Source organism: Impatiens glandulifera, chromosome 4 (genome assembly GCF_907164915.1).
Source record: "Impatiens glandulifera chromosome 4, dImpGla2.1, whole genome shotgun sequence".
Taxonomy (NCBI): domain Eukaryota; kingdom Viridiplantae; phylum Streptophyta; class Magnoliopsida; order Ericales; family Balsaminaceae; genus Impatiens; species Impatiens glandulifera.
Genome location: NC_061865.1, coordinates 58,030,455 through 58,048,647, shown reverse-complemented (window position 1 = coordinate 58,048,647; position 18,193 = coordinate 58,030,455). Strand labels below are relative to the sequence as shown.

General features: G+C 32.2%; 2 protein-coding genes across 2 annotated transcripts; one reads left to right on the top strand and one right to left on the bottom strand.

Moving 5' to 3' along the window:
- Positions 1–6,962: 6,962 nt before the first annotated feature.
- Positions 6,963–9,147, top strand: LOC124934409 (serine carboxypeptidase 1-like). Its single transcript, XM_047474937.1, has 8 exons — positions 6,963–7,327; positions 7,459–7,566; positions 7,637–7,911; positions 7,985–8,227; positions 8,386–8,507; positions 8,593–8,682; positions 8,771–8,876; positions 8,961–9,147. The coding sequence occupies exons 1-8, from the start codon at positions 7,024–7,026 to the stop codon at positions 9,102–9,104; spliced, it is 1,392 nt and encodes a 463-aa protein (XP_047330893.1). The 5' UTR covers positions 6,963–7,023; the 3' UTR covers positions 9,105–9,147.
- A 4,829-nt stretch (positions 9,148–13,976) lies between these two features.
- LOC124935524 lies at positions 13,977–16,200 on the bottom strand. Its single transcript, XM_047475954.1, has 3 exons — positions 16,123–16,200; positions 14,887–15,699; positions 13,977–14,648 (listed from the first exon to the last, which is right to left on the bottom strand). Exons 1-3 carry the CDS (start codon positions 16,198–16,200, stop codon positions 13,977–13,979), a joined length of 1,563 nt encoding a protein of 520 aa, XP_047331910.1.
- Between the last annotated feature and the right edge of the window lie 1,993 nt (positions 16,201–18,193).

Sequence of the window (18,193 nt, the reverse complement as noted above, 5' to 3'; positions counted from 1 at the left end):
ATATTAATTTCTTTTTTATATTTCATCTTCTTTTTTTATTAGTTTTTATTTTTTATATTTTTTAAATTCTCATTTTTTTAAAACAATTTAACAACTTTTTTATGAATTTTATGTTTTCTTGTAATATTTTTTTTAAAGGATTTTTTCTTATTTAATTTAATATAATAAAAATGAAAAAGGTTTTTTTCTTATTTAGTTTAATATAAATAAAAATGAAATTAATAATTTTTTATTTAATTTTTATTCACGACTTATATTAGTCGTAAAAGAATTGTTTTGTCTAATATTTGATTATTACTCTTTTGGTGTTTGATGAATGAGTTTTTATTATTATCCAATTCTTAATTATTAATTAATTTGTTTTTGTGTTGAAGGATTTTTATTGTTGAAAGAATTTTCATTGTTATATTCAATTATTGGGATTAAACAATTTTAAAATAATTAATAATTAATGTGAATATAAAAAAATATATATAAAAAAAAGAAATATAGAGTTCAAATAATTAATGATGAATGTTTATATATAAAATAAAGGAAAAAAGTTCACTTAGACGTATGTACTTGTACAACTAGCTCATTTAAACGTATGTACTAATAAAAGTTCATTTAAACCTATGTACTATCAAAAATTGGTTCATTTAGCCTCTTTTAATAACCATGGTTAACTTTTATTTTTAAATTTATATATTTATTAATTAAATATTAATAAATTTTTTCTCTCCTTCTTTTTCATTAATTAAACTAGGTAATTTATTTTATTCTTAATTTTTTTATTATTTTAATATTAATTTCTCCTTTACATTTCATCTTTTTTTTATTAGTTTTTATTTCTCATTTTTTTTAAAAAAATTTAACAACTTATTTATGAATTTTATGTTTTACTGTAATATTTTTTTTGAAGGGTTTTATCTTATTTAATTTAATATAATAAAAATGAAAAGGGGTTTTTTCTTATTTAGTTTAATATAAATAAAAATGAAATTAATAATTTGTTATTTAATTTTTATTCACGAACTTATATTAGTAGTAAAATAATTGTTTTGTCTAATATTTGATTATTACTCTTTTAGTATTTGATGAGTTTTTATTATTATTCAATTCTTAATTTTTAATTAATTTATTTTTGTGTTATATTCAATTATTGGGATCAAACAATTTTAAAATAATTAATAATTAATGTGAAGATAAAAAATATATATAAAAAAAGAAGAAATATAAAGTTAAAATAATTAATTATGAATGCTCATATATAAAATAAAATTAAAACAATCAATCATAAATACTTATATAAAAATAATAAAAAATATAAAAATAAAGGGTTCATTTATTAATAATAAATGAAATAATAAATGAAAAGGGGAGAGAGAGAAAATATATTAATATTTAATTAATAAATATATAAATTTAAAAATAAAAGTTAACCATAGTTACTAAAAGAGGCTAAATGTGCCAATTTTTGATAGTACGTACGTTTAAATAACCTTTTATTAGTACATACGTTTAAGTGAGCTAGTTGTACAAGTACGTACGTCTAAGTGAGCTTTTTTCCTAAAATAAAATTAAAATAATCAATCATAAATACTCATATAGAAATAATAAAAAATTAGAAAAAAAATAAAAAATAGAGGATTAATTTATTAGTAATAAATGAAATAATAAATGAAAAGGAAAGAGAGAGAAAATATATTAATATTTAATTAATAAATATATAAAAATAAAAATAAAAGTTATCCATGTTTACTAAAAGAGGCTAAATGAGCCAATTTTTGATAGTACGTACGTTTAAATGAACTTTTATTAGTACATACGTCTAAATGAGCTAGTTATACAAGTACATACGTCTAAGTGAGCTTTTTTTCCAAAAGAAAAATATAAAAGGATAATTTGGAGGGAAGATGCTAAAGTAGAGTATAAGAAAATGTTTAGAGTTTATATTATATTATATATAAATATACATTTTTGTTAGTTATTCTAATTAGAAATATAAATTTCGAACTAATTATAAATTTGAGCCACTCGAATTTTACTTGAATTCGGTTAAATCAAGACAGAGTCAACTTTTACCGAGGTTCTCATAAGCAACTTAACTCGTTTACACCCTAAGATGAGTTTCAACAAACCAAAAAATATTTACGATAAAAATGTGCGTAACATTATAATTTTTTCATTTTAATTTATCATTTGTTTATCTAATTATAAAAATATCAAAACTCACATTTATCCACTTGTTTTATTTGTTTTATTTATAATCATTTTATTTTTTAAGTTAGACCTTAATTTTTTTCAAACTTGCTCTAACTGTTTGAAGCATCAACGAAAGAATGGCATGGTCATTGAAGAAAATCCTAAAAACAAGAAAAGATGCCTTTCAAATGGTGAAAACCACAATTGGAAATGGAAGAGGGGTACTGTTCTGGCATGATCCTTGGCTGGATAATATTCCCATTATATTCAAAGAAGAAATGCAAGGAAACAGAGTTAGAAGAGAATACATCAAGTACTCATTTAGAGACGTATATGAAGGTAGATGTGATTCACTTTTGAGGCGTATTCCAGAAGGTGATAGAATCCTAAACCTAATGAGGCAGAAGCAACTCAATGAAAATAATGATGAAATAAGCTGGAAAACAGAAAGCAATGAGAAGTTTATTACAGGAAAGGCATGGGAAATTGTTAGAACAAGAGGACAGGAGGTAGATTGGCATAATGTGGTATGGTCTCCAAAGATTATTCCTCGTCACCAATTTATTCTCTGGCTGGTATACAGGAAAAGGTTGACAACAAAAGACAGAATTCGAAAATATATAAACATTCCTGATATCAACTGTGTCCTATGTTCGGGAGTTGAGGAAAGCATAAACCATTTATTTGGGGAATGCTCTTTTGTAATACAAATCTGGAGGATGTATACTGCAAACATGAACATCATCAACTTTCCAAGAATATGGGAAGAAATCCAAGAGTGGATGAAGAATAAAGCAAAAGGAAGATCCTTCTATGTAAGTATGTTGAAATGCTACTTTGGAGCAGTAATCTACAATATCTGGAAAGAAAGAAATTCAAGAACTCACAGTGGAAGAAGTAGAACCGCTGAAGATATTTGGAGAGATATAACTTCAGATGGAAATGCACTCATTCAATCCTGGAGAGGAATCGAAAGGAATGAAGAGAATAGAAAGCTCTGCCATATATGGGATATTTCGTTTGAGAAGGTCACAAGTAGAATAAAAGTAAAAACGCTGTAGGCGCTAATTGATTATTGTTATTGTCTGTAATTCAATTATTGTTTCATTGTCAAATCTAGAAATTGTCTAGATCTGATCTTAAACTTTTGTATTTTTTTTCCCTCTTTTGGGTTTTTTTAATGAAATGGCACTAAGCTGTTTTCCCAAAAAAAAAATAAAAAAAAAATAAAAAAAAAATAAAAAAGTTTAACAACGGGGAAACCAATTTTTAGAGCAACTAAAACTTCAAACCCAACCCAAATTAAAATCTCAATTTAATTTCAAACTGCTCTTCTAAGTCTTCTAATCCTTTATTTCTTTTCATCTTTCATAACCTTAACAAATATACTAACTTATAAATATATAATTAAGCTTCTCTAATAAATATTTGATTTAAAAGACATTTTATTAAAAACAAAAAATTAGCCAAGGACAGCCCACGCGACAATGTCTCACACCATGCAAAAAAGTTTCTCTCTTGAATTAGAATTGGTTTTATAATCCTAAAGACATTTTTTTATTTTGTTATTAAATATAACTTTATATATATATATAGTCATTAGCATCTAATAAAATCCTCTCGCTTCTCATTTAGAAATGGAAAGAATAAAATTCATTTTCTTTTTTGCATTAGGAGGAAAAATTATTTTATCAAATGTCTTTACTTCATGCTCAATCACAATATTATTGTTTTTAAATTATTATTTTTATATACATTCAAAATTTGAATACATAATTTTTTTTAAGACTTTTGTGTATTAAATACTACATACTGCTTTATAAAAAAACATATTAATTTTCCTATAATAATATATTTTTCTTTTAAAAACAATATACTAAACATTTTTTCATTCTGATTTTTTATTTTTTTTATTTTTAATTGCAAATATCATCTGCAATTTATTTCTTAAAACAAAAATAAATAAAATGTTAAGTTTCAAAATATTTTTTCAAATATATTCACCCTTTAAAATTATATGTTTTGAGCACATTTTTAACTACTATATATATATATTTTTATTTAATATATTTAAAAACATATTTTTTAGTTTACACTATGTTTTAAGAGATTAAAATTATTTTCAGTTTCCAAATTTTCTTTCCTATTTAATTTTTAAGATTTATGTTCTTATATATGACTATATTTCATAAATTACATCATTTTTAAGAAAAAAATATGTTATTATCTTTCATCCATTTTGTGCATACATATAAATTGAAGGCAAATACTTTTATATAGAAATTAAAAATAGCCATAATATATAGTTATGTGATATATAATTATTCATTTTCAAATTATACTAGTAATCTAATATTAGGTTTCTAAATTTGTGTAATTTTATAGGTACAAGTCATTTCTCATTGTTTTTGGCCTATTATATAGATGTTCATCCATGCATTATTATAAGGAATATTAATCCTCGCTGATTTATTCAATGGTTTCTTAGCTGGTTAGGATGTGGGGGTGATAACTTTTAGAAACCTGGATTTGGATAGATTAAAAAAATCATTTAAATAGAAGACGATATTAAGAGATATTTTTACGATAAAGAAAGACATTAAATTATTGAATAGCTCATTTTTAACATTCTTGTTTCAATTGACAAAGGCTAGTTGGTTTATTCGGTGAGGGATATTACTAACCTTTTGGATTTGATTAGGCAAAACTAGTTTTCATTGTTTATTAACTCTCTCGTTTTATGTTTTGTATTTAGTGGTTCATTTTTTTATTTTGCTCTTGTAATATTTTATTTTGCTCTTGTAATATTTTGGTTTTCTTTTTTTGGTTTAGTTATTTTTTCAAGTGTATTGTTATAAAATATATAATCAATATAAAATTTATGAAAAAAAACTAAAAGAAATATCTCCCAAGGGAATTTTTCCATCTTAAAATAGGTCTTTTGGTAGGTGTGATTACGTGTCAAATAGAATTATCAAAAGCAATTAAAAAAAAAAAAAAAAAATGATGCAAGGTTCTTGAACTCAAATTAAACTTGGTTAGGGATGACAATTTGAAACCGCCTCACTAAATCGAGTCGAACTAAATCGATTTGTATGATTTCCCCCCGCTTTGACTGGGAATCGGGGCAGATCAGGGAAAATTGAAATATGTTGACCGGAGTTCGTGAAGGGGATGGTATTTATATGCACCGAATCGATCCCCGAACTGAATCGATAAAATATAATAATTTTTTTTAATAAAAGTATATTACTTTTATTTAATGCAATTATTACTTTTCTCTTTTTCATTAAAAAAACTATTTATCTTCCTTACTTTCACTTATTTTTAAATTATCTTTTACTTTTTACCTCTTCATCTTTCTTATTATATTTTCTTTCTCTGAGATTTATTATAATTTTAGTTACATCATCTCTATTTTTTTACTGATTAATATAAACAATATGGTATCGCATCTTTTCTCTTCGAGTAGGGTTTCTTTATCTTTCACAATCTTTGTTACATGTTCTCTCGACTTGATAACGATATTTTCGGTATAGTAGTAAAATGTTGAGATGATGAAAATGAGAAGAAGGTTAGATTTCTTTATTAAATATCTATAATTAAATATATAATAATACTTCATTTTATTTATTAATATATATATTTTTTTATTAATATAGAATTGATGCTAATAATTTGAAGATGAAATTAGAGTTAAGTTATATTTTAGAACATTATTATTATTGAAAGTTTATTTGTTTGTTTAATATTTTAAAATTATTATTAATGAATGTTGTTTTATTTATATTTAATATTTTGATAATTTATAACTCTAAATATATGAATTATTTTATTTTATTATTTATATTTTAAATTTAAATTATTATTCTGTTTTGGTGCACCGTGGGGAAACCACGTCTCCGATCGGGGTGGAGATTGTTTATATTTATAAACTAAGTCGGGAATCGGGATTATCATTCCTCAAACCGAACCGTCAATTTTCATCCATATTCTCAATTAAGATTCTCAAAATAAAATCAGTTACATCATTATTAAATTATTCTTAATATTATTTTCTCTGACAATTCTAATGGATCATTCTTTTTGGCTCGACCGTACGGTGATATTTTGGTTTTGTTTGCTTTCTTTAATTCATGCTTATTTCTTTAGGAACCAAAACATTATCATTATTTCTTCTTTTGTTTTTATGAACATTAAATATATTTGTGTCTTCATCTATAAAACCTTAATAGTTTAATTATCTATGTGCTAAACGCCAAAAAATATTGTAAAGAAACAAGAAGATAATGTTGAACATTTCTTTCCAATAAAAAATAGTAAACATGCCCTTGAAGTTTAAAACCCCCGACAAACTTGCTTAATTGAAAACAAATTCGTTCTCAATTGAATTTTTCTTTTGAGAATTTAAAAAATCATGGGTGATATTCTAAGTAAATCCCACGTACATATGACTAAAAAATAAAGTGCACAAATTAATTCGAGACATTGCTCTCTATGAATAAAGTTTGTGGTCAAGTTTGACATACTTTCAAAAGTATAGGAGCATTATGTTATATTTGTTTCCCTTGTATAACATCCTTGTGCTTAGCATTTCTCTTTTTTGCATGAGTTTTTTAATGTACAAACACATAATGACACACTTAGAAAGGAATTATTGAAATAAGATTTAATGACAATTCAACAATTACAAACTCCTATATAAATCTAACCATCATTAAACATCTCTTCATACCAATTCATTCTATGACAAACAATAATACTAGTATGAGTTCTCAATACTTCTTTGTAGGCCTCCTCTTCGTTTCTCTAGTTTTCGCTCAAGGTCATGGAGGAAGCATGAAAAATTACTCTTTCGAGAAGCTTTTAAGAGCTCGACGACAATCAAAAAATAATTCTGATCAGAACCGTGTTATTGTCACAAGCGATATTAATACGTATTCACCGGTGTATGTAAGTGCTCAGTGTGGGCTTAAGGAAGCCGATAAGATCGTTGCATTACCTGGACAACCTGCCGGAGTGACCATTGAGCAATACTCGGGTTATGTAACCGTTGATCCTCAAGCCGGAAGAGCTTTATTCTACTACTTTGTGGAGTCCAAACATCCATGTTCCAAACCCCTTGTGCTTTGGTTAAATGGAGGTAATTGGTTAACTATTTTAAAATAGGAGTTTCAACCAAAACTAACTATTTTGTTATAAAAAAAAAACTAACTAACACTAATTAACATTTGAATAAAACTGTTTTTTATTATTTTTTACAATAAATTGTAGGACCGGGCTGCTCCTCGTTGGGAGCCGGAGGTTTTTCGGAACTTGGGCCCTTTCGGCCGAACCCTGATGGAAAAACATTGTGGGAGAACAAATACTCTTGGAACAATGGTGTGTCATGTTTTTTTTCTTATATATGTGACGTGACTATCGAAAAATTAATATTTGTTTCAAATTGTAGAGGCGAATATTTTGTTCCTCGAGTCTCCGGCAGGAGTAGGGTTTTCGTACTCGAATACAACATCTGATTATGATAAGAGCGGAGACGCGAGAACGGCTAAGGATGCGTATGCTTTCCTAGTAAATTGGTTAGAAAGGTTTCCAGAGTACAAAGGCCGAGATTTCTTCTTAACTGGTGAGAGCTACGCAGGACACTATGTTCCCCAACTAGCTCAACTCATTCAACACAATAACAAGATCACAAACCAAACTGTCATTAAATTAAAAGGAATTGCCGTGAGTATTCAATTTCATTTTCTAAAATCTACTATATATGGATACAACTTTATGTTTCGAAAATACTTGACAGATTGGAAACGCATTATTGGACGACGAGGCATGTAGTAGAGCTAGGTACGAGTCACTGTGGAGGCATAACTTGATCTCCGACGAAATTCACGACAATATAGTAGCAAGTTGTAATTTTTTCGACGGACAATCATCGCCGATGTGCGATGAATATCGTAATGAAGCATTCGCGGCTGCTGGAAATATCAACCCATACAATATTTATGCCCCCTTGTGCTCTTCACCGCCTTCCTCAAGCCCAGGGGTACTTATCCCTCCCACATTTATCGTCTTAGTCAATTAATTATTATTACAATCTTTTAATCTATTAGGATAATTCAAGTGATAAGAGTAGATTACGAGATTAAGTGGGTAGTTTTATATTCATGAATCATTATAACCGACCGTCAAGGAGATATGTAGGTTTCCTATTTTGATCCATGCACGGAGAATTACGTGAGTGAATACTTGAACCTTCCCGAAGTACAAGAAGCTCTCCATGCAAATGTCTCGGGCAACCTTCCCGGAGAATGGGAGTTTTGCAGGTAATATGAACTTATCATAGTTAATATGTCACATTCATCTTAATTTAATTCATTGAAACTAATCTCTTTAATTTCTTTCTAACAGCGGTCAGATTGTTTGGAATGATTGGCCATCGACAGTGTTGCCGGTTGTTGAAGAATTAATCGAAAGCGGGATTAGTATTTGGATATACAGGTGTGACGATAATAATTTGAATATTTGTACAAGTTTAAAGGGATATTCGAGCTTTATTCATTTTCTTATAGTTATATTGTAATTGTAGTGGTGACACGGATTATGTAGTGCCAACGACAGCAAGTGTTTTCAGCATCGACAAACTCAATACTACGGTTAAGACCCCATGGTATCCGTGGATATATCAAAATGAGGTAACAACGTTTATGTCAAAACTAATGATCTACTAAGTCCATAAATAAATATTAATTTAGTATTTTTCAATAATTGTGATGTAGGTTGGCGGTTATGTGGTGGAATATGAGAAAGTGACGTTTGTGACGATAAGAGGAGCTGGACATTTTGTTCCAAGTTATCAACCTGCTCGTGCTCTTACTTTCTTCTCATCGTTTCTTAAAGGGAAGCTTCCGCCTTCAAAATAGGCACGAGTTTGTTGAAGATTTCACGTTAATGGTTGATGTCAACTAATGCCCATAATGAAATAAAAATAAAAATAGGCATGTTGTCGGCAATGAAATGGTCTTGGACTATTATTGTTAATCATATAAATGTTACCATAATAAATAATAATCCTATGTGTTATTAATTGATTGTTAGAAAAACAAAATGTAACACATGTTCCTAACGTTATGTAATCAAATTATGGAAGCTTTTCGTATCAAGATTTAGAAAAGATGTTTGAAGAAATACGATAAAATTAATAACATTAATTTCAGTAAAATAAAAAATATATATTAGAAAGTAGAAATGTCGTGTGTTAACCAACCGAACATAGCTTCGTAACAAAATAAATATTATTGGTATTTTTTTGTTCAAATTTAGGAAAATGTAATAGTTGTATAGGAAACATTTGCATTCAAACATCATATAATGTCTATTTATATTTGCCAAAATGATAATTTATTGGCAAATAAGTAATGGTTATAATTAATTTGTGCTTATATGTAGGTCAAAATCTAATGATTTTTTCATGACACAGTTACCTTTATAATAATTTAAAATTTGTAATATGATATAAACAAAACATTATGCTAATATTAAAATAATAATTAATTTTTAAATAAATTAAATCTCAAAAAACACATTTACATATGTGTAGAGATATAATTTCATTGATCAAGTTGTGCAATATATAATGTTCATCTTGACTATTTCATTGACATTTACATAGCTTAACTTTATTCTTTAATACCATTTTCACCTTTAAAACAAAAGAGAAAAAGATATATGTTACTAATCACTAAACCAAAGTTTTTTTCTTTTTTTTCTTTATCAATGACATGCTATTTCATTTTTAGAACAGTATTTTTAGAAAGGATAAAATTTTAGTTTCATAATTGATCTGTAGAGCACATAACAAAATATCGAGAATTAAAATAAAATGAAAAATATGTCTTTTCATTAAAATTGTCGTTTAGAAAACTGCTCATAATACACATGATAACAAGATGACAAAATAAAAAATACGTTAGTGACTAAAAAAAGTTGTATAATAAAAACGTGATATAAATTATTCAATAATGTCTACAAAATAATATTAAATTTCAAATATTCGATCAAATCTCAACCAATAAGGTAAAATCAAAGGGAAATTTGACGAAATGACCTTACAAACTGAAGTATTTGACCTGGTGGAAAAATGATAATTTTATTGCGCTCGTGGTAATTTTATTTTTTTTGGACGATTTTGCCCTTGTCGCGAAACGCTAAGTCACTTAGCGTTTCGCGAAGTGACGACATGTGAAATGTCCAAATTGCCCTTACTATTTAATATAACCTGGTGTACTTTTTTTTCATTTTTTTCTTCTCCTTCTCTCTCTTCCCGCTCTTCTCCTCCTTCTCTCTAAACTCCGGCGGCGGCGGCGGCGATCTCGTCGGAGAAGTTCGTTCGAAATCCACTATGAGCTCGACGACGTGCACGAGCACTGTTCCAATAGGTACGTCTATTTGAAGCATGTTTTATTGATGTTCGTTTTCTGAGATTGATTAGGGTTTACTTCCCGTTTCGCTAAGTGCCTTACGATTCGCGAAGGACTTCTCGTTTCGCTAAGTGCCTTACGATTCGCGAAGGCCTTCCCGTTTCGCTAAGTTCATAGCGATTCGCGAAGTCTTAATTATCCGTTTCTTAATCAAATCATGTTTTTATATTGCAGCTGAAGTTTTCGTTTTCTATAATGGAGAGTGGAAACTTGATGCTGATGGAATACTGTTTTTTGATGCATCTTCAATCAAAACATTTGATCTACCCCAAAATACTCGTTATGCTGAATTACTTGATATACTCTACGATAGACTTAATCTCCAGATATCAGCATACGATTTAGTGCTCCAAGTGAAGTATGATATTCCGAATATCAGAAATCCAAAACCTGTTTTTATTGATAATGATGGGGATTTGAACACATATCTATCACGCTTGATTTTGGGTCGAACAGTGTCACCATTGTGTGTATCTGTAGTGGAGAAGTCAGCGTTTACTAAAGAAAAAATACCACTACTTACATACCCAACTCAAGAAAGTATACTACCACCACAACTTACTCAGAAATTTGTTCCACCTGTTGTACCCTTGGAATTCTTTGTTGAAAGTCAAAATGAAGCCGGAGAAACCTCTTTGCCTCACATCCCACTTACTCAGGACTTGCATGTTAATAGTGGTGAAAAAGCATCAATACCTATACTTCCAAGTGCAAGAAGATCATCATTGGGTACACCAACTAGTGCAAGAAAGGCATCAAATGGTACACCAACAAGTGCAAGAAGATCATCAATGGGTACACCATCTAGTGCAAGACGATCTTCAATGGGTACACCATCGACAGACCCGACAGACACATCACCGCCAGACCCCACATTTGCGATGGCATTAACTAGTGAAACCGTATTGGAAGTTGGTTCGTTCTTTGAAAATAAAAAAGAACTTCAACTTGCTCTATATAAATATGCGATGGCCAATCATTTTGAATTCAAAGTGGAGAAGTCAAGAAAAAATCTTTGGGAACTCAAATGTTTGGATGAGACATGCAAGTGGAGTTTGCGGGCTGTGAAAGGTAAGTTTTCTGAGATGTTTGAGATCCGGACATTTGAGCATCAACACTCATGCTCAACTTTGTCGAGGCCGAAGAAAAAAATGCAAACACCAGCATGGGTTATTGGGCAGTGCGTGAAGAGCAAGTACATGGACCATCATCATAACCACTTGCCTAAGAAAATAATTGAAGACATGCAGACAACTTATGGGATATTTTTGACTTATAATAAGGCATGGAGGGCAAGGGAAAATGTTTTAATAGCGGTGCGAGGGACGGTAGAGGATTCTTATGGAATACTGCCATCATACCTTTACATGTTGGAGAAGTGTAATCCTGGTACCATAACCGACATACAGACAGACGAGCTTGGTCACTTCAAGTATATGTTCATGTCCCTAGGCCTCTCAATTAGGGGTTTCAAATCCTTTTGCCGTCCTGTATTATGTGTTGATGCTAGTTTTCTTAAGCACAAGGTGGGTGGTCAATTATTGGTGGCTATTGCATTGGATGCGAATGAGCAACTATATCCTGTCGCATTCGGCGTTGTTGATTCAGAGAATAATAACTCCTGGACTTATTTCATGCAAAAACTGAGAGACGCAATTGGATTAGTTGATGATCTCGTCTTCGTATCCGACAGACACCCAAGCATCGCTAATGCCTTGTGTGCTGTTTTCCAGAAGCAGACCACGGTGCGTGCACATATCACATAAAGATGAATATTGTGGCCAAATTCAAAAGTGATAAGTGTCATGCGGAGTTTGATTCGGCTTCAAGGGCATACACTGTCCACGAATTTAATCGTTGGTTTCAGAAAATCAAGGTTAAAGATCACCGGATTGCTGCCTATTTGGAAGAAATTGGGTTCCCAAGATGGAGTAGAGCATTTTTTCCCGGTAAGCGATACAATCAACTGACAAGCAATTATGCTGAGAGTTTCAATAGTCAGAGCAGGGAAGCCAGAAAGTATCCCATTTCAGAAATGGCTGAGTATTTAAGATTCACAATACAACAATGGTTTAACGATAGAAGAGAAAGAGCGTCTAATCACGAAGAAGTTTTATCTCCAAATTATGAGAAGGTGTTACGTGAGGGATTCGAGAAGGCCAGATTCTATACAGTCCAATCCCTTAACCGATTCGAGTTTTATGTGCATGACAATCAGTCCCATTTCAAAGTCAATTTGAAAGACATGAACTGCACTTGTAGAGTATTCGAAGTTTCGGGACTTCCTTGTACGCATGCAATGGCTGCTGCCCGTAGTCGGAATTTGGTTTCTTATGACTTCTGTTCAAGGTATTAATATCTAGCTCACGTGTTCATTCTGTTTAACCAATTAATAATTCTGTTGTGTTACACAGGTATTACACAACTGAGTGTTGGATAAATTCATATGCCGAGACATGTTATCCTCCCGGTGATGAAGAAAATTGGGATGTTCCCGAACATATCAAGCAACGTTCGTGTCTTAAACCAAATGTGAAGGTTAAGAAAGGCAGACCACAAACAAAGCGTAGGTCATCCCAGGGTGAGGTCCGTAAGATCCCGAGACGATGCAGCTCATGTGGTGGGCTTGGACATAATAGGGCAACATGCAAAGCAGTTATGCCTGCACCATCTACTGCACGAGCTTCATCATCTAAGCAGCATGACTTATCATCTAAGCAGCATGACTCATCATCTCAACAATATGAACCTTTAGCTTGATAGATACTATGTTGTAATATATGTTGTTAATTGAACTATGGTACTGGTATGTTGTTAATCCAGGTTTAATGTGTTAATTCAGGTTTAATGTTTATGTTGTATGTTCTAGTAGTAGTATATGAGTAGGGAAACGATGAGTATTAATTTATCGAAACGGGAGGTACTTAGCGAAACGGAAGGGACTTAGCGAATCGAAAAGTGCTAACTTAGCGAAACGGAAGGGACTTAGCGAATCGAAAAGTGCTAACTTAGCGAAACGGAAGGGACTTAGCGAATCGAAAACTGCTAACTTAGCGAAACGGAAGGGACTTAGCGAATCGAAAAGTGCTAACTTAGCGAAACGAAGGGTACTTGGCGAAACGAAGAGTACTGGGCGAAACGAAGAGTACTTGGCGAAACGAAGGCTACTAACTTATCTTTTTTGTAGGTTGAAGGGTCAATTTACAATACATCAATTTACACAAAATAATTTACAATACATCATCCAACTTCCAAAATATTCATCAAGGTTTACAATACATCAAAATAAGTTATCACTTTTACACAAAATAATGTTTAAGGTTCCATAATCTGATGGAATAACCTGACCGCCATCTTCTGCCTAAAAAACCCCATGTTTTCTGAGGTCACATTGTGCACGGGTTGATTAGCGGTCAAGTGTTCCATGTACATTAGCGTGAAGACCCCACAGTCCCCGCTCTCTATTGCCCGTGGGACTTCTCCAACCTTAGCAGCAGCGGTTTTCACTTTGGGGTGTGGAAACCGTTTGTAAGTCATTGGTTGGATGGGGCCTTCGAAGTTGAAATTAGGATACCTTACCCTCTCACCGGGAGTGATTGTTTTGGCGAATATAATTGGAATCATGTCGCAGAAGGGTTTCAAATAAGGATCCAGATTCTTATAAAGATAGGCATCACAGTCGTACACTTCAATGCGGTACTTTTGAAGACGTGCTACACACAAAATCCAGTGTTTCTGGTTAATGTTCACTGGCATGTAGACATCGTCAATTGTTGACCATTCTGGCATATATCTATGTGGTGCGCCCATATAATAGTCTTTGAATTCGTCGACTGGAAATTTGGCAGGATCCTTAATAAAATCCCTGTGCAGTCGCCTGATTCTATCCGACAATACGCAATCCCCAATTGCCGCATGTGTATTTTTATATGTCTTGGGATAGCAGGAAATCCTTTTCCGCAGAAGATGGCAGAATGCATCGATTTCCTGCACAATGGGAGCATACAACATACATTGAGTACATATCAAACAACATTGACTAAGTAAGTACTCTGCGAAACGAAAAATACTTTGCGAAACGAAGAGTACTTTGCGAAACGAAGAGTACTTTGCGAAACGAAGAGTACTTTGCGAAACGAAGAGTACTTTGCGAAACGAAAAGTACTTTGCGAAACGAAGAGTACTTTGCGAAACGAAGATTAATGAATTGATTTGAACGACTTACCTCGTCTTCAATCCATGTAAGCCTTGTTACAACTCTAACCAACACTTCCTTCTTTGCTTGAACCGTATGTAAATCCGTTGTCGAATTATCGGTTTTTGGATCATCCAACCACGCCTTTACTTTATGAAGTAGCTCATCATCAAATTTTTGAAGGTGATTCACTTTCATAGGATCCTTTGTCTTGGGCATTTTTGACAAGGAAGGGTTGGTGTACGAGTCATCTTTTTTCGGCTTCCTCACTCTCCTCCCATAATTTCCTTTAGGAGGAGTATTGTATAACTGGAAATCGTCATTGTCATCATTGTCATCATTTGCCTTCACATCCCCCACAGTCTTCTCATCCTTCACCTTCACTTTCAAATCCTTCAGTTTCAGATCAACCTCCACATCATCCACCCTAGCCACACCATCCAGCTTCTCACCGTCCAATTTAGCCTCAACCTCTATATTTACGTCCTCCACCTTCGGATCCTCAACCTCCATCTTTACGTCCTCCACCTTCGCATCGTTGTCTTTTCGTTCATCCTCCACCTTCTCATCATCATCTACCTTCTCATCGTTGTCTTTTCTTTCATCCTCTACCTTCTCTTCATCATCGACCTTCTCATCGTTCTCCACCTTATCCTCATCCATCTTTTCATCATCATCCACCTTCTCATCGGTCTCCACCTTCTGTGCGTCCTCCACCTTCTCAACGTCCTCTTTTTTTTCATCCTCCACCTTCTCATTGTCCTCCATTACATCGTCTTTCCCATCAGTCCCATCATTCACCTTCTCATCATCCCCCACAGTCTCCTGCATCGCTATCATCTCCTACAAAATAGACAAAATTCACACTTAGCGAATCGACAACAAATAATTTGCGAAACGGAAACTACTTTGCGAAACGAAAAATACTAACTTAGCGAAACGGAAACTACTTTGCGAAACGGAAACTACTAACTTAGCGAAACGGAAACTACTTTGCGAAACGAAAAATACTTACTTAGCGAAACGGAAACTACTTTGCGAAACGGAAACTACTAACTTAGCGAAACGGAAACTACTTTGCGAAACGAAAAGTTCGCAGAATACCTCTTTCTTCTCCTCCTCCTGTTCAACCTTGCTCTTCTCAACTTCGACATCCTTCTTAGAATCCTTAACCTGCAAAATATGTACTGGTTAGATCAGATATGTACTTGGCGAAGTAAAATGTAAAGTGCAAAATGTGAATAGGTACTGGAAAATCAGTACTACCAGCCCCATCTTGAATGCATCTTCCTTGTCTTTGCATTTGAAAAAAGCCTTCTCGAAGTCGCACATTTTCACACTCATGCTCCCTTTAAAGTATTTAACCGAGAGAGGTGGACAACAGCGCAATTTTTCTTGGTCCAACTCAGGATAAACGCCGAAACATAGGCCGGTAACTAACGCATACTCCTTCATACCAAATACAAGCTTTTGCCCAGCGGGACTTAGCGAATCGGGAGGGACTTAGCGAATCGGGAGGGACTTAGCGAATCGGGAGGGACTTAGCGAATCGAGAGGTCAACGAGCTCCAGCTAAGAGAAGATGGTTTGAATACGTTTTCGCTACTATATTGTAATAACGAAATCGAATTCAAACCATTCTCCTAGCTGGAGCTCGTAGTACTTAGCGAATCGTCAAGTACAAATTTTTTTATTGGTTTCATAGGTAATCTATCTCGTTTGACAAGGTATCAACAACAAAGTCATGGTTTTGAAAAGAACATGTGTTAGCAAAACAAACCCTATAATTTTACATGGAAACATTTAGATTCTTCAGAAAAAATCTTTGAAGAAGCGATCGTTGAACTCCAGATAAGAGAAAATTGTTTGAAATTTATTTCTTTAGCTTAACGACTAACGAAATCAAAGTCAGCCAATCTTTGCTTATCTGGAGGTCAATGATAGATTCTTCAAAGGCATTTTCTGAAGAATCTAAATGTTTCCAATGTAAAATTAGAAAGTTTGTTTTGTTAACACATGTTCTCTTCATAACCATGAAGTGATGTAAATACCTTGTCAAATGAAGTTCATGATTAACTATAAATAACAAAAAATCTTGATACTTAGCGAATCGCGAGGTATACTTTGCGAAACGGTAAGTCCGTAGCGAAACGGAAAGTCCGTAGCGAAACGGCAAGTCCGTAGCGAAACGGTAAGCAGATCTGAAACGGAAACAGATACGCTCTTATCAGACAGATTTTCTGCAAATATGAACAGATAACAAATAATAACCTAACGAAATGCTCAATGAACCAATATGAACCATATAAGAAATAAGAATCAACCAAAACGGAGAAAATGATGGACATAAAGGAAATATGAAAAAGTTTTTGAAATGAAGAAAATGTAAACAAGAACATAACAGTTAGAATGAAGATCTACCTCGACGCCGTTCAAATAGTTAGAATCGGAGAACTCACATAAACCCTAGTATAAGAAACCTGCATGCAAATAGATCTAGGGTTAGAAATCGGCAATAGATAAACATAAATGAATTAGTTAGGTTAGAAGAGCTCTGATCGGGTTTGATTTGTATGGATATTGGAGGAAACGGAGATGTCGTCGCCGCCGGCCGCCGTCGCCGCCGGCCACCGTGAGTGAAGGAGAGAATTGGAGGAAGAGAGAGAAAAAAATTTAGTGAAATGAAAATATTTGGGTATTTATACAAACCTCTGATCCACTTCGCGAAACGCTAAGTGACTTAGCGTTTCGCGACAAGGGCAAAATCGTATAAAAAAAAATATAACACCACGAGCGCAAAAAAAATTATAAAATTCCACCAGGTCAAATAAACAAATTTGCAAGGTCATTTCGTCAAATTTCCCAAATCAAAGCTCATAATAAGTTTGATATTCCAAATTTTGCATTGAAAATTCCTAGTGTCAATTGCATAATTTTTTAAACGACAGAGATAGTCTAACTATTTAAAAATTCCTATTTTGTCACAACTATCATTAAAATTACAATTATTTTTTTAAATTGTTAGAGTAAAAATTAAAATTGAATTTCTTTTGTTTGATATGAATGATATACATGGAATTACATTAAACTTTTTTAGATAAATAAATAGATAATTTATTAGTTATAAAAGGTGAGAAGCATATTCATCGTGTTGGTAATATATGCATTAAAGAATGATCATTCCACCAAATAACCCGCCATTAATATTAGCAAGAGTTACTTCTCTTTTTTAAATTAAACACTAACTCAAGTGAGAAGAGTGAATTTTAATTGACTAAATGTAATGAGTTCGATTTTTACTTAGAACAATTTAAGTTTAAGTAGAGGTGACAACGAAA

Bases quoted from the DNA above. Each gene is read 5' to 3' on its own strand.
- LOC124934409 (XM_047474937.1), top strand. From the start codon at position 7,024: ATGAAAAATTACTCTTTCGAGAAGCTTTTAAGAGCTCGACGACAATCA. The intron at 8,228-8,385 runs GTACTTATCCCT...GGAGATATGTAG, and splicing joins CGCCTTCCTCAAGCCCAGGG to GTTTCCTATTTTGATCCATG. The intron at 8,508-8,592 runs GTAATATGAACT...TCTTTCTAACAG, and splicing joins GGAGAATGGGAGTTTTGCAG to CGGTCAGATTGTTTGGAATG.
- LOC124935524 (XM_047475954.1), bottom strand. From the start codon at position 16,200: ATGAGTGTGAAAATGTGCGACTTCGAGAAGGCTTTTTTCAAATGCAAA. The intron at 15,700-16,122 runs GTAGTACTGATT...TCTATTTTGTAG, and splicing joins ATGCATTCAAGATGGGGCTG to GAGATGATAGCGATGCAGGA. The intron at 14,649-14,886 runs GTAAGTCGTTCA...CCCATTGTGCAG, and splicing joins TTACATGGATTGAAGACGAG to GAAATCGATGCATTCTGCCA.